General features: G+C 43.8%; 1 protein-coding gene across 2 annotated transcripts in view; it reads right to left on the minus strand.

Annotated features, from left to right (window-relative positions):
- mapk11 (mitogen-activated protein kinase 11) overlaps positions 1-24,716 on the minus strand; it is a 47,667-nt gene extending 22,951 nt beyond the window's left edge. For both annotated transcript variants that reach the window (XM_055653084.1, XM_055653083.1), the window contains exons 1-4: positions 24,395-24,716; positions 15,995-16,124; positions 14,662-14,720; positions 1,646-1,757 (exon numbers count right to left, since the gene is read on the minus strand). In XM_055653084.1, the coding sequence (XP_055509059.1) occupies positions 1,646-1,757; positions 14,662-14,720; positions 15,995-16,124; positions 24,395-24,507 (414 nt within the window). In that variant the 5' untranslated portion in view covers positions 24,508-24,716. The remainder of the gene's footprint in view (positions 1-1,645; positions 1,758-14,661; positions 14,721-15,994; positions 16,125-24,394) is intronic.
- Between the last annotated feature and the right edge of the window lie 2,731 nt (positions 24,717-27,447).

Raw genomic sequence — 27,447 nt, forward strand, 5'->3', positions numbered from 1 at the left:
GATCCCAGATGATGATAGTTCGCTATTATTGTGAGCAATTGAGAACTTTAAAAATTTGCAAGTTAAAGTATGCATTGTAGCTGAAAATAACTTTATAAATAAAAAAATATTAAACTAACAGACGATGAAAATGAGTGAAAAAAACAAACAAATTCTGAAAAGCTGTGATAAAGATAAATATGCATTTTACCATGGAAAACCAAGATAACATTAAGGTGGAATGCACCATTACACATTAATTAATTGGTGACAATATTACTATTACCAGTAACTACATTTCTACTGTGTATGTCTTCTTTCACAACATTCAACTGGCTTTTAGAAAATTAAACAGTACAGCACAGGAACAGGCCCTTCGGCCCACAATGTCCATGCTGAACATTATGCCAAGTTAAACTAATCTCCTCTACCTTCATATGACCCTCTTCCCACTATTCCCTGCCTTTGAATTTTGAATAGATGTATGACTTTCTGTTTGAATAAGACAACTGGGAAACAGCCTCTGGAACTTTTCATTATACACTCTCATCGTGGATTTAGATTTCACTCAGAATAATATCCAATATTTTAATGCCTAATGAGATAGCATTAACAGGATTATGTTGTGTGCAATGATAGACCAGTTAATTATTGGTCAGACCTGAAAGGTTTCATATCCAAAGTTATTGCATCAGTATTTCATTTCGTAGGAGAGCAATATCTCAACAAGAAACCATCTGAAATATTTTCTTTAACAAAAACAATGCATTGAATTATAGCCTTCGTCATTGTGCAAATTTAAGAAAAAACTATTAGTCGAAGTACAAGTAATTGGTGAGACCACATGGGTCAAAGCCTGGGGCAAACTGAAGTTGCGGTTATGGGCTATTCTTGGAGCTAATCATTCCACTGGACAGCACATAAAACTGGCAAAGTAGAAAAAGTATAAGAAGGCGGGGTAAGTGCATGAATGGCAATGGGACAAATGTAAAAGCATGGAAAAGACTGACATGAAGGAGCAATATAGAGTCATAGAGTGATACAGCGTAGAAACAGGCCCTTCGGCCCAACTTGCCCACACCGGCCAACATGTCCTAGCTACACTATTCCCACCTGCCTGCATTTGGCCCATATCCCAACAAACCTGCTATCCATGTAGCTGTCTAACTGTTTCTTAAACGTTGGGATAGTCCCAGCCTTAATTACCTCCTCTGGCAGCTTGTTCCATACACCCACCACCCTTTATGCGAATATGTTACCCCTCAGATTCCTATTAAATCTTATCCCCTTCCACTTAAACCCATGTCCTCTTGTCCTCGATTCCCCTACTCTGGGCAAGAGACTCTGTGCATCTACCCGATCTATTCCTCTCATGATTTTATACACCTCCAGAAGATCACCCCTCATCTTCCTGCGCTCCAGGGAATAGAGCCTCAGCCTACTCAACCTCTCCCTATAGCTCAGACCCTCTAGTACTGGCAACATCGTTGTAAATCTTCTCTGTACCTTTTCCAGCTTGACAATATCTTTTCTATAACATGGTGCCCAGAACTGAACACAATACTCTAAATGTGGTCTCACCAACGTCTTATATGAATCACGCATCTCAATAGTTACCCAGTGTTGGTCTAATTTTGTTTCTATTTATAAGACATTGTTTCTGTACCTTAAGTCCCCTGAGTAATTGATACACAAGAAACTGCACGTGATCATCCGTCAGCTTCTGACACTTGACAATGTTATTCAAATCTGCTCCCATGAGGTTGGTCACTAAATACCTGGGGTCGAAAAACAGACAAAAAATTTTGGATAAACATACTAAAACAATTTGACACCGATATTGCCAACATTTGCACTTTGATGGGGGCGATTGTAATCATTTCCCCAAATATGCAGACATTTCAGTGCCACAAATGATTGTGGATATTCTTGTATTCTCACTGTTTCACTTCTTGTCATCCAGAAGAAAGGTCTCAACCCAAAACGTCACCTATTTCTTTTCTCCAGAGATGCTGCCTGACCCATTGAATTACTCCTGCATTTTGTGTCTATCTTCAGTTTAAACCAGCATCTGCAATTACTGCCTGCATGCGAGAGAGCTCAGAGAAGACTTCAGGCAGTCTTTATTATCTAAATTGTTGTGAATACACAAATTGAGACATTTTCAAAGTGCTTTTTGAAGATTATTTATAAATGAACTATAATAGAGTGATACAGCATGGAAATAGGCCCTTTGGCCCATCAAGTCTACACTGACCAGCAAATACCCATTTAAATGAATATTAGACTAATCTAATCCAATTTTATTCATTCTGCATTGTTTCAATTTCTCCTCAGATTCTACCAATACCTACATACAAGGGGCCATTACAGAGGCCAATCCGAGATGGTGGGGGGAGACTGGTGCACTCGATGGATACCCATACAGTCACAGGAAAAATGTGAAAACTCCATGCAAACAGCACACAAGGTCAGACTTGAACCTGGGTCTTTGGCACTGTGACACAGTGGGTCTAAAAACTGCACTGCATCCACTGTATTGCAGGATATTGAACTAAAGGTGGGTAGTGATGATAAGATCAGCTAATGATAAAGCAATCTGAGGGACTGAATGATCTATTTCTTCTCCCTAATTTACAGCTGCTGTTGGAGATTAGAAAACAAATGTTTACTAAAGAAACACTTTTGAAATACAGGCCTTCCCCAGGTAATTACTGTCTTTAAAGGTGTCCATAAGTGGATCTTATCTGTAAGTCAGAAAATCTCTTGTTATGATAAACCTCAACAGTATTGTGTTGAATGGCATCAAAAGCACATAACACTTATAAGATAGGAAAACTTTAGATGGATATTGTCCAAATGCAGGCAAATGGGACTTTGGTCGCATGGATGAGTTGGGCCAAAGGGCCTGCTTCCGTGTGGTTTGACTCTATAACACTCATAAGAAAGAGCAATTACTGTAAATGGAGAGAGAGGAAACTAGTTCTGCCCTTTGGAGAAATGAATGTTTGTACATACATCGGACCTCTGAACGTAATAATATGGGAGCTTGCTTGTATGCAGTGTTGATGACCTGTGAACAGCCTGTGATTGCTATCATGGCAGTTTCAGTCAACACTCCATCAGGATATTCTCATAACTTGGTGGCAAATCCACTTAAACTGACAGTTCTCCATGTCCTGTGTTTCCATTCTTGCTTCTGTTGTTGGGAAATGCAGCAAGTCATTATCAAATGCATGGATATATATTCTATTCTACCCCCCCACAAAGGACAGGGGGTAGATATCCATGCTTCATTGCATGTACAATGCTTTTAGCATATATGGCCAGCATTAATTTATAATCTGTTACCGCAGGTTACTCTTACACTTCTCCATGCAGTAACGCAGCAAAATCAGCAGCAGGTGCCGAGGCAATAAATTACCAGCTGTCACTTCATGTGTGTGGCTCCAATGATAAACAGGCAGATGGATACAAAAGCACCCAGGACCTAGTGTTATTTTTTACTTCTAGTCAACCCTTTTCCTTAACTGCATATTGGGACTTCATCCACAAGTTCGACACAAATTGCTGGAGTAACTCAGCGGGACATGCAGCATCTCTGGAGAGAAGGAATGGGTGACGTTTCGGGTCGAGACCTTCCTCAAGTTCAGCAGGTTAGAGTTGTGGGTGAAGCTTATATTCAGATATTTATCAGCCCATTTTGAAATCATCCATTCTGACTATGTACTTCTGTATTAAATTCCCATGTCCATTTTAACAATGGAATCCGTCCATGCAAATCTCAAGGAGTTCAGCTACCATGATATCTCAATTAACATGAGAGTGGAATTGCAGTTTGTTAAGTATCAATAATTCTACCTGGCCTTGCCTGCTCTATGATTGTAAGATGAATGCCTCCATGCCTGATGGGTTTACTAATACAGTGAACTGACAGCAGAAATGCACCTCCCATCTTCCTGCATTGTCCCAAGGTAGACATCTCGGCACGCAAAGCAGTAATGTTACTGCTTCAGTCTGAAGAAGGGTCTTCTCCAGAGATGCTGCCCGAGTAGCACTTTGTGTCCTTTTGTATATTAACCAGCATCTGCAGTTCCTTGTTTCTTCAGTAATGTTATAATTGTTCAGCATACAGTTTAACCAACAATTTTACTTCGGAGTCACGTGAGTGATTCCGTGAAGAACCCAGCTCTACTGCGCATGCGGCATTACGCACAGCTGTGCAGAACGCGGCCAGCGGGAGTCGGGCTAGCTCCCGCATCCAAGGACGAGAGGTAAGTACTTACCTTAATCGGGCCTTGTGGTTTTTGCTCCATGGGGAGCAAAGTAGAGAGGCATGGTGAGCGGCCCCGTTTCGACTCCAGCGAAGGAGCCGACAGTGGACGGGGAAAAGGTGCTACCCGGACCGCAAACGCTGCGGACCGCTGCAAGGAGCTGCGCTAATGCCGGTCCGCTGAACAGCTGTTTGGTACAGCAGTGGACCGGCGGGAAGTTTTAAAAACCCGACCGGCAGCCCTGCAGACTCCTGACAAGGAGAATCGCCGCCCGGGAACCGCCACAATGCCGCCTGGAAAACGGCAGGCAGCCTCTACATGCAGGTAAGAGAAAAATCTTCCCAATTTACAGGTTCTACAGGAGCCAACTTCCTCCAAAACTGGAACAGGTTGGAGAAGGCAAAAATAAGTATGTCTGTCTCCCCAAGCCAGAGGAGGTCATGGAGTTCACCTCCAGGAGAAAAGGGGCACTGGCTGAATGCCAAGGGAGCTGACTCCTACCCCAGTGCTATTGCACTAGCCATCTCCCTTGTCGAGGGATTGATGCAACAGCGGAGTTTGAGCTATGCCTCCTCCAATTTAGCACACCCTTTTGCTCCCTCTTTTGAGGCTAGCTAAGGAGGCCAGGGCTGGGCTGGCTTAAACGCTGGGCAGGCGGACGAGAACAGCAGTATGCCAGGGGAGCAGGATCAGGAAGAGCTACTGGGTGTCGTGGGCCACTACATGGCTCCTCCACGCGACCATCTTCCCAACAAAAGCCCTGCAGGAGCAGGCCTTTCCAGAGGCAAATCCGCAGGCAGCTGGGTCAGCAGACTCGCAGACAAGCAGCGAATTCTACAGAAGGGTCAAGATGTTACCGCCTTTGCTCGCCTTTTCCACGGATTATACTCTCCCAGGATGAGACTATCCCATTGCACTACCAGGGTGCTGACGCCTAAGATGTTCCCAAATTTGGGATACTCGACTGAACAATGGTGCATATAGACCTGCCCGCAACCCCAAATATATGGGGCTATGCAAACCGCTGCTGCGGGAAGAGAGGCAGCTAAACCTGTGCGCCTCATGAAGGCAGGCCATGGAACGAGCAGGACATCGCATCCAACACCCAGCTGGCAGCACCCCTCGGCATCCACCAGCGATATCAAACAAGGACTGGTGAAAGCCTGGCGACCGCTTCACATTACCCCCAAAGTTCTTTTTAGACGGGGCCCAGAGCGGAGCCGTGGGAAGATGCGCCGCCCCACCGACAGCACCAGCATACCAGCAAACTACGCCTTCATGAAAAAACAACAAACATGGAGGTAGGTAGTCTGGTTCCTCCCAGTTTACACTAAACAAGGGTGTTCTACTAACTGCGTGGGGGGGCATTTACACTTGTGGATAAAGCATGGGATGCTGTCACAAATAACTAAAATATACTCAACAGTCTTAGAGGATAAAAACGAATTCAAATTGGGCATATTATCGCCAGTTCAGCAATGCGCCCAAAGGGCATTTTTTCCCTCTAAGAAAGAAGTGAGAAGGTCAAGCTGAACTAGAAAGGCTCATTACTAAACAGATCATGGGAGTAAACATGAACCATTGGAATTTGTATCGAATATATTCACCAAAACTACAAAAGATGGTGAATGTAGCATCATCATTGATCTAATATCACTAAATAAATCTGTTGAGTATATACACTTTAAGATGGAGACGGGTTTTTGTCACTGCCAGACATCTGATCTCCCAAGGATACCTATGGGGAGCATTGATATGGAAGATGCTAACTATCTTATACCCATACACTAGGATCATTATAGATACCTAAAAAATTTTACCTGGATAATGGATATCCCGGTTAGGGCAACCATGGGAGCATATAGCATTCCCTATGGTCTAACCTCAGCCCTAAACTATTATAAATGGCCATGAAAATATTAAGAAAACAAGCATAATCATGGCATATATTGGATGATATCCTCATATTAGGGGAAACAAAGGAATTAGCTGTGGCAGCAGTTCTAGCTACGAAATAGCTCCCTAAAGCTGAGGTTTATCCCACGCCCAGATAAACCAGAATTGAAGCGTTAACTACCAAGGATTATCTGGGCTTCAATAATAATTCCGTCCATATGACTGTTACTTTGCCAAGGTACTTGGGTCACTATAATCAAATCATGAATGTACCCACTGAAGCTATATCACAATTAAGGTGGTGGGCAGACATATATTTGGCATAGTTCAGCCCTATTATCATCACCAATCCCAACTTGGTTATTAAAAACCGAAGCCAGTACTTTAGGCTGGGGAGCAACTAAATTCCATATCCAGCACAGGTAACAGATGGACCAATTCACAAACATCGTTACTACACATACCGGGCATCAACTACTTGGGATTGGTGATCGCCTATTGGGCTAAAAAGCATATGCATTTCAAATGCAGCACGTACATATGTGGTTACGGATTGATAATACTATGGTGGTGGCTTATATCAACCATATGGGGAGCATAATAATCATTATTGTGCAACAAATTGGTCAAACAAATCTGGCAATGGTGTGTCAAAAGACATTTTAACTATCAGCTGCCTATGTCCTAGGAAGCTAGAACACAGTGGGAGACACCATGTCACGGGGTAAAATTTATGATTACATTGAATAGATGTCAAACCCAAAATATCTGCTAAAGTTATTAAGCAGTTTGAAAGCCAGATATCAATTTGGTTGCACAAGACGGAATCACCAGTAACCCATGTATGTGACTTAGGAACCAGATTAGAGGCAGCAGCGATAGATGCCTATACGCTGGAAGTGGGAATTTCTGCTTTGCCTTCCTCCCTTCTGCCTCATCAGACGGGCACTTCGCAATACAGATGGGATCTGTCTCCGAGATATTGAACGTGCCCGACCGGCCTACACAGCCATGGTTCCCAGTTCATCACGACACGGTGGGCGAGTCACCTATGGATTTCCCTAGTGGACCATGGTTGCTGACTCAACCCAGTATCAGGCACAAGCCACCCATGCCAGGGAAACATGGGTGCAGGTTTTGAATAGACCTTACCAGGGACTGGGATTATCCAAAGGAACCATTACCACCATGTCGGCATCCCTGCGAACAGTCACTAAAAGCTAACATGGGTAAAATACTGCCACGACGCAGGGACAACGAACTATTCAACCACTGACGTATTGGAGTTCCTGGAACATCTACACCATGACTAAAAGGTGAGTTACAGTGCCGTAAATACAGCATGGAGCGCCTTATCTGCTTATCTAAAACAGCATGTCAGCAGAGCATGGGATCCCATCCACTGAAGGTAAACTTATGAAGGGCAACTATAATACAAGCCCCAAACACCCAGGTATATACCCATGTATGGGATATTGGTGTGATATTGACATATCTCAGAGAATGGCACCAGCCAGATCCCTCAGCTTGCTTAATCTATGTTTTAAAAAACGCTCATGCTTATGGCTCTCGTACACGCTCACAGAGTCCGGTCACTCCATAAACCAGACTGGACAACATGGTGATTACCCCAGACGCATCACGTTCATATTTAGGTCTGGTAAAATCTAACTCGCAGGTATATGGGACTAGGCGAGATTATGAGTTCGGCACGAACTAGTAGGGTCGAGATCGCCTGTGTTTTCCGTGCTGTAGTCGTTATATGGCTATATGGACCAGGAACGCCCAATTCACTGGTGGGATTCCGGGCCTACCCACCAGAGTCCAGGTTGAGTGTGGTGACCCATCTACTACTATATATAGACACAACCCACAATCTTAGAGGGAGAGGAAAGCCTATGGGTCAACCACAGTAACCCAAGACGGGGTACGAGCCAAACCACTCCAAGGTGGCTCAAACAGGTACTGAAAGCTGCCGGAATAGATAATAATACATTTAATCCCATTCCACTAGGGCAGCATTGGTATCAGCGGCTGAACGAATGGACATCCCGGTTGACCACATTTTCAATACAGCAGAATGGTCAAGGGAACGGCGTTCAGAACATTTTTTATTATAAACCGTTGATAAACCTGATTTAATTGCAGGAGAATATTACAAACTGCAATATTAATTTAAGCTCAGAGGAGCTCTTTTATGTTGTTATTGTTAACAAATACCTTTCTGTTTCTTTTGAAAGCAGATCCACTGGTTGATTACGATAACACTTCCTCCCTCATAAACTTCGGCAGTGAGTGAAATAAAAACTGTTACACGGTTTGAAATCACAGACCTTTGAAGTCTTCACGGAATCACTCACGTGACTCCGAAGTAAAATAGTAAGATTAAACGAGTACTTACCAGTATGAAGTTTGATCTGTATTTTATGAGGAGTTACGGTGAGGGATTAAGTGCCCGCCGCTCCCACCCTCATTATACAGATCGAACTAGTAAACTGAGGTCTCGTGATCTTTACTATCTTACTTCAAATATTGTGTCTATTCTGTGATTTTACTTCGGAGTCACGTGAGTGACTACGTGAAGAACCCCGCTTCCACGCATGCGTGTCATATCGCTACACGCATTGCAACGAGTCACACACGGGGGAACGGCGTTCCCCAAGCGGGAGAATTTGAAAGTCGGGAACAGCAGGTAAGAGACTCTGCGTTCCTTTTTCTACTTACCTTTTAGGAGGCTGCGGAAAGCTGGCGGGGGAGACCCGTGGAGTGCGAGCAGCCGGCAGCAGCAACGGCACGACTTTCCCTGGAGGGAAAAAACCTGTGCCTGGCTTTGCTCCCGCACCGGCAAAATTCACTTCTCGGCCGGGCGGGAAGCAAAGCAAAGAGGTCCCGTATGCCAGTCTCAAGCGAGACTGGCTTGGAGATCTGGACGGCCGGGCAGAAAACCTTCTTCAAAAGGTAAGCACCGGGGTTGGTCCAAGGGGTCCCTAGGAACAGCGGGGTTTTACCGGCTGCGGAACTGCCGCGAAGGACCGGGCCCGTGAACACCGGGGTCGGTCCGAGCGGCTCGAACCCGACACGCAGGGAACAACGTGGGAGCACTCCGGAGCCGACACAGCCCAAAGACCGACGCTACATGGGCCTGGGGCTGTGGAACAGGTAAGGAAATTCCTTACCTTGCTTGTTCTTTCCAGGAAGGCTGACGAGCTGCCGTTTCTACAGCAGCAGTCAGCCAGCAACGGAAGTCGGCACCACTGTCTCCCATAACGGGAGCGAGTGCCAACTTCACCCCATACGGGGTGGAGGGAAAAACAGAGCCAACAACCCACAAAACAGTGGGTTGTATTAGGGCTCTGGCACTTTTAAAATTAGCGGAGAAGGACCAGCCCCGTAAACACCAGGGTCGGTCCGAGCGGCTCGAACCCGACACGGAGGGAACGACGTTCACCAGGGGTGAAATTAAAAAGTCGGGAACAGCAGGTAAGAGACTCTGCGTTTCCTTCCACTTACCCTTTAGGTGTAGACATGGACGGGGTCCATGTAAGCTGCAGAAAGACTGCGGAGTGCAGGCAGCCGGCAGGAGAACAGCAACGGCAGCCAGCTGGGGCAGGAGCAGTGGCAGCGGCAGGTGCAGCAGCAGCAGCCGACAATGGCAGGAGCAGCATAGGCACTTCGATTCCCGGAGGGGAAAACAACTGTGCCGACTGCGCTCCCGCAACAGGGGGCAAATTCATTTCTGGGGCAGTATGCCAGTCTCGCTTTGGAAGCGAGTCTGGCTTGAAGCAGCGCTAACGGCCAGCGCCGAGGCCAAGGACATTGCAGTGCAGTTGACTGGCTGCAACCGACCGCGAGGGACCAGTAATGTGAGTACCGGGGTCGGTCCCAGCGGGTTTTTTAGTTACAGATATCGCTTCTTGGGCCTTTTTTGACTAAGATCAACTATATTGGCTGTTATTATCAATTTTAATATCTTAGATGTCCCTTATCTAAGGACCATATAAGTAGGAGTGCCCAGTACTGAGGGCATTAGAGTGGGGTTGACCGGCTGCAACGACCGCAAGGGACCAGTACCGTCAGAGATAAAGGAGCAGCCAGGAGCGCTGAGAGCTTTGGAGCCGGGTTAAAGAAATGGAATAGATGGAATCAGCTGTGCCAGATGTCCTCCACACCGGCCATATCCACTCCACGGAAGGAAGGACAAAGCTGGAGAAGGAGGACCGTGGAGCAGCGGGCAGGCAGCAGCAGCCAGCGGCACTTGGATCAACCATAGTGGGATCAGCTGTGCCCGATGTCGGCCCCGCACCAGCCAGATCCATGCGGCCGAGCGGTAAGGCTAGACACAAATCAAACAAGGTAGTGGACTCAGAAGGGTCCGACTTTGCATAAAAACCGCCGGCAACCAGTGCCCGAGAGGGCTGGAGCGGGAAGAAGCGGTGTATGGAGCCTTGCTCCAACGTGATAAACCCACAGCAGTACCTCTTTGAGGGCTGCACAATGCTTCTACCCCATCAGAGGGGAGCACTGTGGGTCAGTTCTGGGTTGACTTGCAAGAGGGGTCCGCAGAACAAAAGACAAGTGGGCAGCAGTTAAGCCCCACATGGGTACCCCGTGCGGGACCCTAGAGATCTCTAACTCTAAAAAAGAGTAGGCAGGACCCTGATGGGCCAGAGCCTGGTAATACAGCATCCCATGATCCTACACAGCAGGGACTCTGCTGGACATGGTGGCTGATTACTTTAACCAAGTCAAACATGGGTAGACTTGGATCCAGGATGGCAATAGTATTACTATATGTCTGGCCACAAACGCCAACAAGAAATATTTATAGACACTGGCCAGACATCTGCCACCTGGCAACGGTGAGGCATTACAGGTGCCAGTGTAAACCAATGCATTTGGCAGCATATGGGGACGAACATCAGGAACCAGGACCTCAAGATCCGGAGAACCTTAAAGGGATTGACGGAAGGCATCATAGCATACACCCGCACCCTGGACTAAACGTAGGTAACCAAAAACCATCAAGACGCACTAGCTCTGTTTTAGTAATATGCAATATGACCTGAACTACATGTGGAAAGCTGCCATTCAGCCAGCACTGGGACCCCAAAAATGCTACCATTTGCAAAGAAAGAACCGTGTGTGGACAAAGCCAAGACACTGGGGCTCATCAAGGCCAGCGCAAGGGCCTATTTTGGAGCAGGATACCAGCCACAGGCAAGGCCATAAAAATGTGGCTCATACCAGTGGCAGTGCCAGAAATCAATATAACCCGCAGGATCCGTTTTAGGGTATGGCCAGGGCGGCCACCCTGGAAGATGCGGAAGCCTCAACCTCCCACACAACCCCGAACAAGAAATATCAAACCAGAACCTCCTTTTTCAAAAAACCAAGGAAATAACACAACCACCGGTAACCATGGAGGTAGGTGGGTGGGGTTTCTTTTGTTAAAATAGGGACCTACGATGGTAGGGGAGGTTACAACACTACAGTTATGTATGGTATATAATCACTACAGATTCATATAATCTCAGCAGTATTCAGGGTTATCTGATAGGATTTACTCATCCCAATAACCACAGTACAACATACACCAGAAGGGCATTTTGTACTTACATAAACCAAACAATCTAAAACCCACATGGTGCTACAAAAATTGTACACAAAAGGTGTGATTGAGATACTTTTCATGGAACATTAGAATTTGTATCAAACATATTTATTAAAAATAAAATAGAGTGGGGTTGCAGGATTATCATTGATTTTCAACCCTAAACACATTTATTCTAGATATTCATTTTAAGATGGATACTCTTATTATTGATAAAGACTTAGTGTCAGCTGCGGTTTTCTATATGGCAGGCATTGACTCAAAAGAGGAACTTTGGCAATATAGAGCTTACAAAAGGGGCAATCACTCGGCATCTGGAATTCTCAGAGTACCCGACTGGCCTACTAAATCATGGTATTCGGTCATACAGGGGATGGTGTTAGAACCATGTTCCCTAATGAACATAGCCAAAAAATTATTAATTTATCCAGTGACTGGAGGCAGTCATCCATGCCATAAGACTATGGATTGATTGATTTGTAGAGTCTAAAAGACCCACTACACGGCAGTGGGCTGTCGGACAGGACGATGAATCTCATCTCATCTGCACTAAGACTGTCAACATGGAAGCAGTACCTTGGACACATCAAGAATGGGGCATATACTGCTTGAACAACAACCTCGACCAAAAGGCCAAGAACATTCTGGCCGTATTGGATTTTTAACAAGCCTCCATTATGATAATCGATGGGGCTACAGTGCCATCAATAGTGCCACAAGTGCACTCTCCAATTACCTATCACAAGGAACGGAGCGGCACGCGGTGGGAACGCACCCCTGGTAAGAAAAACCAGGTACTCCGAAATCTGGGACGTGGGTGTCGTTTCTCAACATGCTGAGGAGCTTGTAGCTCATAACAGCGTTGTCACTTCAGTAACAGACCAGGAAGATGGTTATGCTCATGGTGTTATTTACCGCACAACAAGTCCAACCATTAAGCAAACTGAGCCTGGACTCCCTGATCATTTCACCGAGAAACTGGATTTAATAAAAGAAAACAGATCGGGTTCCTCGCGTCAAGTGTTTGAATTTATGGTATACCCATATGGCAAATGACTGTGTATAGCAAGACACATCTAATAATACATAGAATATACTAAGAACATTCGAGGTCAGAGAATGGAGTTGTTTATCTTTTACAAGAAACCGCATGAAAGGGTCACGACTCAAACTATATCAAGGTGGCTCAAATAGGTCCTAAAGATGGCAGGAATAGACACTAATGTTTTTTAGCTCTCATTCCACCAGGGCTGCAGCAACATCTGCAGCAAAAATTGTACAGGTACCCACAGACCAAATCCTCAGAATGGCAGGATGGTCATCCAAAAGGGTTTTCCACAGGTTTTATAATAAACCAGTTATTTTTTGGAGCCATCATTGTATTAAGAAAACATTTTATGTTCAACAAAATAATTTGCCCGAAAGGTTACAGGGCTATGATTCTCAAATTTTAAAAAATGTTATATATTTTTTCGTTATACCACACAACTCTTTGTATAATTGTGTTTAAAATTACTAATTATGCTCTCTCCCAATACCCAAGGCAGTTTGTGAAGCATGGACTCGTTCCACGGCATGAGGTCACAGAGCTTTGAAATCTTCACGTAGTCACTCACGTGACTCCGAAGTAAAATAGTAAGATTAAACGAGAACTTACCAGTTTGAAGTTTGATCTGTATTTTATGAGGAGTTACGATGAGGGATTACGTGCCCTCCGCTCCCACCCTCTTATGATCATATCAAAAACTGGTATCTCTTTGATAATCTTACTATGTTAGATCATTATAGGTTCTGTGACCTCACACCGCTGCTTTGAAGAATGACACGCATGCGTGGAAGCGGGGTTCTTCACGTAATCCCTCATCGTAACTCCTCATAAAATACAGATCAAACTTCAAACTGGTAAGTTCTCGTTTAATCTTACTATTTCACACCGCTGCTTCGAAGTATGCCGCATGCGCAGTAGAGCTGGGTTCTTCACTTAATCCCTCACCGTAACTCCTCATAAAATACAGATCAAACTTCATACTGGTAAGTACTCGTTTAATCTTACTATCCCACTCTTATTGCTTTGTGATTCACCACAAGAAAAAATTGTTGAACTGTTCCTGGTGTTAAAAGTTAAAATTACTCCAAAACGTGTACTATTTAAAGGGTACATCAATAAACTTAGTACACTCATCTCCTTTCTCCCTCATTTCCTTTTTATCCCTCTTCTCTCTCGCTTTCATGTGCCTCTTGTCCACGCATATCTCTTCCTCTAGGTTTACATTTCATTCCTTATCTGACACTCTTTTGTCTCCATTTCACCTCTAGCCTCTGTCACTTACTCCACCCATCTGTCGATCAAACCCCCTCATCTATATCCACCTATCACTCACCTGTCCTATCCCCACCTTTCTTTTCCAGCTTTCTACCCCCTTCTACAATCAGTCCGAAGAATCCCAAATGACACCTGTCCATTCCCTCCACAGATGTTGTCCGACTGTGTTTTGCTTAAGATTCCATCATCTGCAGGTCCTTGTATCTCAATAATGATTAGCTTGGTTCTTATTTCACGTTATACGAGTAGAATTAGGCCATTCGGCCCTTCAGATCGACTCCGCCATTCAATCGTGGCTGATCTCTGCCTCCTGATCCCATTTTCCTGCCTTCTCCCCATAACCCTTGACACCCGTTCTAATCACGAATTTGTCCATCTCGGCCTTAAAAATATCCATTGACATGGCCTCCACAGCCCTCTGTGGCATTGAGTTTGACAGATTAACTACCTTCTGACTAAAGACGTTTCTCCTCACCTCTATTTCTGTTAAGAGGACTGCAGAATCCGTCACAATGAGCTATAAATATGAAGCATAAGGATTCATCACCACATTTTGCTCTTTAAATTATTCTACTCACACTTCACGAAAGTTCTCCAGTGTAATTGCTGGTGTAAAGACGTCTAACAATCCAATTACCTGAAATAAATCAACAAATTAATGCAGTTTATGGAATGAACATTTAGCGTTAACAGTTTGCAAACATAGGAACAAGAAATAAGAACAGTTGCATTTGTGAAACAATCACGCAATGACTAAAATATGATGCAGCATTTCTTCTAAACCAAGTTGCTAGTGAGGGAGGAAAAGTCTGAAACAGCACTTTGAGAGGTCTGCTACACCATGGCTAGCACAGTTGCACAGCTGTCACTCTCACAGCACCGGAGACCCAAGTTCAATCCGTGGCCTCGGGTGCTGTCGGTGCGGAGTTTGCACATCCTCCCTGTGACCGGATGGGGTTCCCCAGCATGCCCCCATTTCCTCCCTCAACCGAACAACGTGCAAGTTGATAAGTGAATTGGCCACTGTAGGTTACAGTTTACGTGCAGGTGAATGGTAACATCTGGGCGGAGAATGTGGAAATATGCGGGGAATTAAAAATGGCACTAACTTAGGATCAGTGTAATTGTGTGTTTTTTTCTCCAGTTGACACACTCTGTGGACTAAAGGATCTGTTTTTAAGCTGTATCTATATGTGATCCCGTGACGACATTAAATTGGTACAGTCGTAGGAGATCACTCATTTATCTACTTTGTAACTAGTGTATAGCAAACAGGGCCAGTTTTCCAAAGTGTGTTCCACATGGAAACTTCGTACTTAAAACGGATATGCTGTCCCAATAGGACACAAAGTGCTGCGGTAACTCAGTGCGTCAGGCAGCATCTCTGGAGAACATGGACAGGTGATGTTTCTGGTCGAGACCCTTCTTCAGGCACCAGCAGTCCCTCGCTCAAACATGTCGTCCATCTCCAGATCTCGATCACGTTCTCCAGAGATGCTGTTAGACCTGCTGAGTTACTCCAGCCCTTTGTGTATCAACCAGCATCTCCAATTCTTGGTTTCTACGTCATGCAGTCCCAATGATTTCCCAATTGTTAGGGATGGCAATAGAGGGCACTGTGTGTAAAGAATATGTATAGAAACTAGGTATTTTCATCGTACAAAGGTCTTCCCATTGTTTAGCAAAAAAAGTGCCAGAAAGTCATACCGGAGAAAATAAAAGCAATAACATTTGCGATTTTGAAACAACAGTTCACTGAGCAAGGAAGTTATTATAGCAGAATTGGATTGCTAACATTTCTCTAAACGTTTTACATGATTTGTAAGGATAGAAAATTGATCACCATGTTTAACAACATCATAAACTCTATACTGTATATATTCAGCAATTTATAGAATCAAATTGACTTACATTTTCATGCTTCATGTGCTTTAATAGTCTCAGCTCCCGGTATGTTCTCCTTGCATGGATCAGAGATTGAAATGGTCTTGATAGTTTTTTTATAGCTACCTTCTGGCGTGACCTTGTATCATAGGCAGAGCTAAATCAACGAAAGAGCAAAGTCGGAATTGGCATGTTATTGCATCTCCACTGCCACAAATCTAATCCAGATTAAAAAAAAAAATTAAGTATAACGTTTAGCTGCTTACAAGCTCGATGAAAAAACAAGCATTATTTAAGGAGCGTCAGATCCTTTATTCAGTAAAATACCTCCACACTTTACATTTGAGAAGAAATATGATGTATTTGTCACGAGATGCGACTCCTTGGGTTGAGATATGAATTTTCCAACATCACAACTAGATTCTCTGAAGAAGTAAGATTTATTTGTCCGTCTCAAATTCATAAAGGCCACTGTGTAAATTTTTATTTCTACAAGATGATAATCTATTTACTGCAATTTTACCGCACTCATTCAATTGAAGTCAGTTCCAGTTATTGTTAAATAAAATGAGATAATTGCTTGACTCAGTTATGTGACTACGCAACAATGATATTGGTGCCATCAGGAAATGTCACAATAAATGGAGGAATAAGGCCACAAAGTCAGGTCTTACTAGTCTTGGAATCTACACAACAAGTTGGAGTATCTAGTGGGTCCGGCAGCGTCTCTTGAGAAAAGGAACAGGTGACGTTTCAGGTCGAGACCCTTCCTTAGACCCCAACGTTACCTATTCCTTTTCTTCAGTGATGCTGCCTGACCTGCTGAGTTACTCCAGCATTTTGTGTCCATCTTCGGTGTAAACCAGCATTTGCAGATCCTTCCTTCACACATCGCCCTGGAATGGTCTGTTTTTGGAATTTATTTTAGGACATCACGGAAGACCAAAAGAAGACTACAATTGTTTCAAACAATCTCCAGAATTGAGCAGATGTGATATAAAGCCAGGAAAGATGCAATGGTGTATTCAGTAAACAGAACACATTACAGTCATGCTGCACTGGTGGTAACATTTGTACTTGTGTATGTTGTTGAATGTGCAGGCACATTCAATGTGCAAGTACTTGGCCCTTTAGCAAAGTAAAGATCACCATTGGCAGGGGTCGGGCATGCAGTGGCTCATTATCTTAAAAACGGAAAATGTAGCAGATTTTTTAGGTCCTCAGCAAACATGCCCACATTTTATATTATATCACCAGCAACTTGTCCTGGACCACCAATATTGAAGCAATGGCCAAGAATGCACACCGACGCTTCTACTCCCTTAGAAGCCTTAAGACGTTCGGCATGTCCCTAACAACTCTCACCAACTTCTACAGATGTGCCGTAGAAAGCATTTTATCGGCATGCATCCCAGCATGGTTTGGAAACAGCTCCATTCAAGACCGCAAGAAATTGCAGAGAATTGCAGATGCAGCCCAGACCGTCGCACGAACCAAATTCCCTTCCATCGACTTAATCTATACTTCATGCGGCCTTGGCAAGGCCACCAGCATAACCATGGACGAGTCTCGCTCCAGTCACTCCCCCGTCTCCCCGCTCCCACCAGCCAAGAGATATACATGTGTGGAAATGTACGTCTCCAGATTCATGGCCAATTTCTTCCCAGCTGTTAGCAGGCAACTGAACCATCCTGTCAACAACTAGAGAGCAGGCCTCAGCTACTACCTATTTTATTCGAGACCTTTGGACTATTTTTGATCGGACTTTACCTTACACTAAACATTATTCATGTTATTCCATTTATCGGGCATCTGCACACTAGATGTCGCAATTGTAGTCATGTATTGTCTTTCTCCTAACGGAATATCTGCAGCCTGCACATATCCTGGCATGTTGTGAAAGGTCAGATTTCTGCCAGTGCAAACTCACTGCTGCAGTGTTTAAAGAGAGCTGACAACCACAAGAAATTTCATGACATAAAGAACAAAGAAAAAAAAGGGGCCGCACTATAAATTGAAACTAGATATTCAACCATCTGCCAGAGGTTCCTGTTTAAGGAAAGTTTCAGTGTAGCAAACTCAGCTACAGTGCTGGTGCCCACAAGAGCTCACAGAACAAAGCATCACACATTGTGCAAAGATAGCTGAACTTCCCAGGGCAGCTAACATGTAGGTTTAGTCATTCTAGCTAGCCCCTTCTGCTGACAGGCTCCTCAGGTGCCCTAGCATTTCACAGATCGAGATTTTTCATTTGTCATGTTGAATTTGGGGTACTTTCCAATTCGGACTTCACGATGCTCTTTGTCATTAAACTTGTCCAGAGAGCTTGTGTTTGATTCAAAATGTATTGGCCAGAGGGGGCTATTAGTGGGCCTGATTCAAATCAAGGATATGAGCGAGTATAGCCCCAGTCTGCATCTTTCCATTATCAACACCCGATTCAAGGAAAATAAACACAGCTATGATTTGATGACAGAAGCCGTTGAGAACGTCATGTGTACACTTCATTTTTCCAACTGTGAATGGCTGAATGACAAGAATTTAAAAAATTACCATACCAAATGCATGAATTTGGAAACTTACTCCCAAACCCAATAATCTTGGAAGACAGTGCTTGATAATTCGCAAACATCCTGGACTGTGGGTTGAGAGTTTGAAAGAAACTATCCTCTTCTAAGAAACACAGTTGATTTCACTAACTTTCACTTCGAGGTGCAAAGGGACTTGGGAATGTTCGTACTTGAAAAGGCAGGAGAATGGGGTTGATGGTAAGGGAAAGATAGAATCAGTCATGATTGAATGGTGGAGTAGACTTCATGGATCAAATGGCACAATTCTGTTCCTATAACTTATGAACTAACATCACTGGGCTTCACTAGAACATTGTGGTAAAGATGAGCATCCGTTACAGAACATCTGTTGCAGCCTGGATATTGGCTTCCAGCCAAATATTTTTGCAAAACAGGTTTATTGATAATGAACCTATGCTGAAAACAATGTTCATATTATCATTAGTGAAGGATGCACAATTACACATGAAATGCTTCCTGGTGCAGCATCCTGATCAACCTGGGCCTCCTTCTGAAAGCTACCATCAAGCATCAGTCTGAAGAAGGGTCTCGACCCGAAACGTCACTCATTCCTTCTCTGCAGAGATGCTGCCTATCCCGCTGAGTTACTCCAGCATTTTGTGTCTACCTTCGATTTAAAGCAGCATCTGCAGTTCCTTCCTACGCAACAAGCATTGGATATTTATTTAGTAACATTTTAACAACTGTGGACTACAGGTACTGTGGACCTGTTCAGGGAAGGTTTGATGGACCTCATGAGGCAAGTTTGATGGAGCTGGTAGAGCTCAGACTGATCCTGGGATTGGTGCAACGTTCCATCAGAGTCTTTCCACATCCTGTGATGGACGTCAGATCATCTCATCACTTGTTGATTAAATGTGAAACAGATGTGGAATAAGGAGCAAGAAAATGCATAGGATGATTGCAGGAAAAGATTAGGAAGCAAAGCTTTTCTTCTTCATCATATTACAGTTGAAATATTATGCATCAGGATAATATCCTCTTATCATCATACTATTTTGCCCTATTAATATTTGCTTTCAACAGATTCTAACATCTGCTTTGCTGCTGAAGTCAGACTAACTGAACTGTAATTCCCTTTTTTCTCCCCTCTTCCTTTCCTTAATTACGAGGTTACTTTCCAATTTGTGAAAACTATTCTAGGATCTATGGAATTTTGGAAGTTAACCAGCAGTGCTTCCATTATTATTACCTTTCCAACCTTTGGATTTTTGATCATCAAGTCCCCAGATCTATTTGGTGTCCATCACATTGATTACTCCAGTGTTATTTGGAATACTAATTTATTTATGCTCCTTTTTTAAGCCTGCAGTTCTTCACTATTTCCAGATGATATTTTCAAATTCTTTTTCTAAAGTTAGACTCCAAATTGTTTAATTTCTCTGCCATTTCCTTTTTGCCCAATATAATTTCTCCTTTCTGTCAAGGAAGGACACACATCAAGTTTTGCAAACCTTCTTATTCCGACATATCTGCAGGAGCGTTAACGGTCTCTTAATGAGTTTCTTGCAAAATTACTCTAGTGTTCTACAATTCCTGAATCTTCTCTGTGGAAATTTGGCACTTCCCCAACCCTTTGTCTTTACTGCACTTTAAGCCTTTTCCTATGGTCTGATACCATCTGTAACATCTCTTGTTAGCCACGATGGACCCTCATTTCCTTGAGTTTTTGTATCTTTAATAAATATTTACATGTTGTAAACTATGTAATCATTCTTTAAATGTTAACCAATGTCTCCAATAATATAATTTAATAACTTTCCAATCTACCATAACTAACTCAAGGTAGATTGCAAAACCGTATGAAAAGAATTGTGGTTTGCATGGCTTAGATTAAATTAAAAATATTTCAATCCTAATATAAATCTTTATATTAATATGAAATCAAATTATGAATCTTCGTTCTGAAGGCCCCTTTAAGATTATTCATTAACCCTTTCTCACCGTAAATATTAGTTTCCAAATAGCCCATTCCTCACTTGTTCCGCAACATAGTGAACTCAAAAACCACAACTTCGGTCCCAACTAACTGGAGCTAGGCACAATCTCTCACAGAAGAGGGGAGAGAGAACAATTTAGAGGGTAAAGCATGAAAACAAGTATTTAATCAAACAGTTTTCAGGAGATGGCAGTAATTGAATGGCCCACTCCTCAAAGCCTGCATCGCCTTTATGTGTAGGGACACCAGCTTCAGTCAATGGCATCTGTCAGAAGTTCAGAGCTGCTGTGCTGAATATTACTGTAACTTTCAATTCAGCCAGGCTCATTATTCTCGAGAATAAGAACTGCTTTGAATCTGTGATTAAAACTCATCAAAAATGTACAATGCACTTGTTCTCTGCCAGATGTGATGACATTGTGTATAAATTCCTGAAGGGGGGAATGAATGCACAGTCCTTTACTCAGCATAGGGGAATCAGAAGCAAATGGACATATGTTTAAGGCGAGAGGGGCAGGAACCCGGGCGAGGTATCTTTTCACTTTTTCACACACAGGATGGTGGGTATGTGGAATGAGTTGCCAAAGGAGGTAGTCGAGGCAGGTAATAAAACATTAAAAAGACATTCAAACAGGTATGTAGATTTAAAAAAATTTAGAGGGATATGGATCTCACGCATGCAAATAGGGCTAGCTTACAATGTGGAGCAAAATGCTCTCAAGATAAAATGCCCAAAGGCACCCTAGCGCACCTTGATGGGTATGGACGTTGGGCCGAAGGATCTGTGACTGAGCTGTATGACTATGATTCTAAAAAGCACAGATAACTTCTTCTGTCTCTCACAATGCTTTTGCTCAGCCATAATCGTAAACCATTTAGAAAGTTTTCTTTATGCATTTTAAAACATTTTCTACATTAAATGCACATATATTACACAGTGAGGTTTGAACCATCAAAGGCTATACGGCAATGTAACACATTAATTAATCTCTAATTTTTACTCTAAATAATTACGTAAATACTGCGCTGAATCAGGCATGGGTAGAGAAAGAACTGAACATGGAAACCCAATGGTTGGAATTGTCGAGCTTTTGACTTTGTGTAAATGGCATCTCATCATCTGTTTTATCATTGCAATGTATAAAGTCACTGTATTTACATGGTGGAATAAACTAAACTTCCAATACAGAGCAAAATGCTGTCAAGATAAAGATGCCCAAAGACATGTCTAAGACATGCTTGCATTCACACAAATACCAACACATGGCTGACCACCACAAACACAACCAACATATTCCTGGAAGTCGACACCATTGTTCGTAAGAAACCATATAAACTGGTTCATTATATCTAATTGATCTTCTGTAGCTATTATTGAAGCAAAAAATATAAAAAGATGCTAAAACTGAAAGCTAATAATGATACAAGAGTTTATGTTAACTAATGCAGAGAGTGGGTTAATTAATTGTAAATCAGATATAGAGAGAGAAAGACTGCATTAAAAAAGTAACAGTGAGTATATACTTGGCCTGAAAGGGCAGGTGCAGCAGTGGGCCCCAGTGCCCCAACAGCACTTTGAGTCTGAAGAAGGGTCGCGACCCGAAACATCACCCATTCCTTCTCTCCAGAGATGCTGCCTGTCCCGCTGAGTTACTCCAACATTTTGTGTCTACCTTCGATTTAAACCAGCATCTGCAGTTCCTTCCTACATAAAATTTAAAGGAGATGTGCAGGGCATTTTTGTTTTACACGGAGAGACAAGGGTATTGTTGGTGGTGGCAGACACAATAATGGCATCTAAGATGATTTTACATAGGCACATGGATATGCAGGGAAAGGAGGGATAAGGGTCACATGCAGTCATGGGAGTTTACTTTAACAGCATCATATTTAGCATGGTCATTATGGGCTGTAATGCCTGTTCTTGTGTTGCACTGTTGTGTTGCACTGTTTTATGCTTTGCTCTAAAGTAATGCAACACTTCTTTCAGTTGCATGCAACATTTTAGGAAAGATGTCAAGATAAGTTCGATTTATTTAGGACTGTGTGCACATTGGCATGTAAAAGGGACAAGGTCTCCCAAGTAATTTTCTCATAAAATCTGTGTTACACAATGTTATGGATGCACAAATAAACGTTCATCCCATCGATGAGCGGCACAGATGCTTGCCCCAACAAAACATACGACATGTAAACTTCTGGGCATGATGATGAATTTATTAGCATGGTATTAGGGATCTGGGTCCTCAATTATATTGAATACATGAGAGTCTGGGGCTGTTCTGCTTTAAGACGGAGATAGCTAAAGAGGAAATGTGATAGAAGTGTTGAAAACCATGAAGGATTTTGAAAGGATTAATAATGTGAAACTATTACTATGCAGATGCAATAGCAAACAACAGACATTGAATTAAGGTGACTGGTAAAAGAATTAGGGGAAAGATGGAGCAATTCAACAATAATTTTCCAAAAGGAATTGGATTGAAAGATGGAAGCGTAAAGATACGTAGCTACAAGGAGAGGACCTGGGAGTGGGTCTCACTCAGGAAGTAGGTTTTTCAAAGAGTTGGCTCGGTCTTGAAGGCCGAATAGCCTCCAACACTGTGTCAGTCAATGGTTCTTGCTCATATATATATAGCAATCACATACAGTACACAGAGAAATCGGAGAGCTGAATGATAGAGTAGGCGCACCAAGATTCGTCCGATGGAGATGGAAGTCTCCAAGTCAGCATTATATATATCTAGTTTCAGGTACAAAACTAGCAGAAAAAATACCTAAGGAACAAATTTCACATATTTTAGTAGGAAAAAATGTGTAATGTCAGTTGCCACAGCATTGAATCAAACGCATAAATAGATGGCAAACTAAAAGAGAACTGGTAACAAATAAATAAAGTCAATGGTACGAACATTGAATTCTCCAATTTTAGATGACAGTCCCCTCTCTTTCCTGTGTGCCTCCCATTGGTGGTGTACCCAATACTCCCATTATTCTCCCTCTTCTCCATCCCCTTCCACCTATACCCCTCCTCTTTACATTTCACTCCTCTTCTCTCATGATCTAACATTCTTTTGTCTCAATTTTCATCTCGAGCCTTTGCCCACCCATCTGGCAATCAGACCCTCCTCACCTGTACCCAGTTATCACTTGTCAAGGTTTATCTCTCCATTACCCATCTCTCCCTTACTACAAGAAAGGTCCAGATCCCTCCCCAGATACTGACTGACCTTCTGAGTTACTCCAGCACAGTGTGTTTTAAATAATCACAAGGTGCTTTCAATTCCATTATAAAATCGATCTGTAAAAACGTCTACCGATGGGCAGAAAAGATCACAGTCACAGGTTATACACACAATTGATGGTGAACCAGGCACCGATAACCCAAAATGTGCATTCATTGCTGGTATAAATATGTAGGCTCACCAAACCTAGGAGCCGATGCGGCCGTTGTTTCACTTCTCACACGGGAAATACCCCCCCCCCACCACAAATAAAAAGCAGATTTTGTTTCAAAAGCTCAGAATACCAGGCTCCCACGTCCCCATGTGGACTAACTGTATTAACCACGCCTATAGTGCCCATTCCGAACATGGTTATCCCCCCCCCCCAAGTCAAGCCCGGCATCGGGTTGGAGAAATTGCAACGCTCACACTTTTTAATATCAGCGCTTCAAATATTAATGTCGACGGCGTTTCTCAGCGTTGAGGAGTCGGGCCCAGTCGAAACGTGACCCTCTCTTGTAAAAACCCACACTGCTTTGTGTTACTATTTGAGCTTTCTGCACCATCTGAGCCTGCAATGGCAAAACATAATTGCAAATATGCAGAGAGTGACATACATGTCCGCTGTGACTGGTGCCTACACCGGGGACAATCACTGAGACGTGATACTCACCAGACGGACCCGTAAGCTCCAGACCCCACTGGACTCAGGTTCTGGTATCTCTCCGGCACTTCCCATATCGTCTTGTTTAATTCTTGCTTGTAAAAGCCAGTCCTGACTGACATTTTTTTTTGCTCTCACTCCATCAAACAGCGCGGCCGGACCCCCTCCGAGGCAATAAAGTCAGTGCCGAATCGAAACCAATTAGCGATTCCAGCCACGCATTGGCATTTTATCAGGGAGATGAAGCGGCGGCGCCCCACTCTGCAGCAGCAGCAGCGGCAACAACAGCCCTGCGGGTCCCAGGCGGCCAACGCTATAACTGCACTCAGCGCTCACACCACTCTGCCGCGGCCGCCCCCACCCTCTCTCACACACACACCTCACTATCTCAGTACATTGAAGTGTGAGATTGCGACTGCTTCTGCTTGAACTGCCTCTGCTAAACCTCAACGACAAAATCCATTAATATTTCGGAGAATGTCCACTGTGTTCTTTGTTCTGAAGGATGGGGTCAGTCCTTGCAGAATTCCCTTCTTTCCTCAATAGATTCCAGTTTATCTCAATCAATCTCCTATTCCTTCTGGGGAACACCACATTCTAGTTCGCCTACCCTTGTTCTGTAGAGATGCTGCCTGACCTGCTGAGTTACTACTCCAGCACTTGGGGTCTCTCTACACCCCCACCCACCCATTCCTCCAACGTTGCTAAGGGCGACTCCATCCAATGGATTTGGACAATGGGGTGCCGAGGACTCTGGGAATCATAGACATAGAAAATAGGTGCAGAAGTAGACCATTCGGCCCTTTGTGCCAGCACCGCCATTCAATATGATCATGGCTGATCATCCAAAATCAGAACTCTTTTCTCCCCATTTCAGGCCATTGTTGTGAGGCTCCTGCACCAACTCCAATAGGGTGATTTCACCAAATGTCAAATGAGCGTAGATCCCCCCTCACGTGACCGAAAATTTTAACTGGAGGACATACAGTTCGGCACGCAGGTCAGGGAAACACAGACTTTCATTGGAAAACGGTCCATTTTTGAGCTGAAATTTTCTGTGCCTACCAAAGCACCGACTAACAGGCACCAAGAGGGAACTGAAGGTACTCTGGACATTTGCCGTGGAGATTTTAAGGTCCAAAATATCGGGGACCTCGCTCTAAGTTAATAATGCTCAAAAATCCCCATGTTACACAGCGTTTCCACTGCACTAACATGTACCGAACTGACATATGTCCTCCAGTTAAAATTTTCGGTCATGTGAGGGGGGATCTACGCTCATTTGACCTTTGGTGAAATCACCCTATACTTGCTGCTGACTATCCTCACTTGATACACACGCAGGTCAAACCAGATAATTGGAATCCATAGCAGCCTACCAAACCCTAACCACCACATTACTCTGGTCTGGGTATATCCACTCTCTCTCTCCCTTACACAGCCACTGCCAGCCGGCATGTATAATTTGAGATCCAGCGTGAAAATTGGCCTTTGGCCCACCTAATTTGCACCAACCAATGATCACCTGTACTCTATGCTATCCCAGTTTTGCTTTCTGCACACTACGGGCAATTTAAGCCAATTAACCTACAAATCTGCATGTCTTTGGAATGTAGGTAACCGGAGCATCCGGAGAAAACTTGCGCGATCACAGGGAGAACGTACAAACTCCGTATAGACAGCACCCGTAGTCAGAATCAAACCCGGGACAGTGGTGCTGTACTCTATTGCAGTGCAGCATACAGAAACAGAAGTAAGAGCTAGTTCAGCCAACTGTGTTGGTGCCTGTTGAAGCACAAGTCCATCGGGCAGTGGTCAGCGTGGAACGTCCTGCAGGCACTGCAGGGAAATGACTGCATGGATCCTGTGGCTTGGTTCCCAAAGCAGACTGCCCAGCTTGTCTGGCGAAATGCCTCATCGCCAGAACTCACCAACAAGCACCAAGACCTGGCTTGGCTGACAGTGTGGGGAGCCCTCCCAGTCAGATCCTTCCTGCACTGTCAGAACCTCACTACCGGCGCACGCTGCCCTCGGGACAGTTGCTATGGCAAGGAGACAGTTGCCCACCTCTTTGCAGAATGTGGATTTGCAAATAAAGCCTGGAGAGTTTTGCAAGGGTCCCTGGCACGATTTATTCCAAACAGCCCTGTCACAGAGGATTTACGGACTGTTCCCAAGGACTCATTCCGAGATGGACATCGAGTGCTGCTGGAAGGTCATCAACTCAGTGAAATACGCTCTTTGGTCTGCCCGAGCTTTGTTGACCTCCCAGTGGAGCGGGATATCCGTCGGGGAATGTTGCCGACTGGCCCGCTGCAGACAGCAGGAGTACGTGCTGACGGACGCATTGAAGCTTGGTGCAGCCAACGCCAAGGCTCGGTGGGGGAGGACCACAGTCTAGGATCCTTCCGCTGCTGGACACGGGGGGAGAGTGTGGTGGAGATGGCCACACCAGTGGGCCACATGAGTGGCAAGGGTAGGGGATAGATTTGTGTAATTTGTGTAAGCAGTAGTGAATGTATGTATAGCCTCTGAGAATATCGGATGGAGTTTTTATAAGGATTGTTTATTGTATATATTTATTTCTCGAATAAAGTATATTTTGAAATGTAAATAAAACTAGCCTTTGATTATACTTTCTAGCACTTGGTTCCAAAGCTCTTGGTCATTCAAGTTAATGTCCAAGTACTTCACAGATGGTTTCTCCATTCACCACTTTGTCAGATAGCCAGTTTCACATTGTTCTTTGGGCAAACCAATGACTTTAAACCCATGTCCATTGGTTATTTGTGCTCTGTCCAGGTAAGTGGATTCCTCCTCAAGAGTCAGGAGTGTTTAATTGTCATTTGTACCAGAACTGGAACAATGACATTCTTACTGGCCTAGTTTTACAGGCATATTAATGCAACAACACAACCAATAAATGTAAAATAAATAATAATACAATCAATTATCAGTTATACTAGGTAACAAGAACATAATATTTCAGGATGAAGTTCGTAGTGCAACCTATACAAAGTCCGGAATTTCTCAGTGTTGAGATAAGGATGGAGATAGGGTTG

This window comes from Leucoraja erinacea, chromosome 22, assembly GCF_028641065.1.
Source record: "Leucoraja erinacea ecotype New England chromosome 22, Leri_hhj_1, whole genome shotgun sequence".
NCBI classification, from domain to species: Eukaryota; Metazoa; Chordata; class Chondrichthyes; order Rajiformes; family Rajidae; genus Leucoraja; species Leucoraja erinaceus.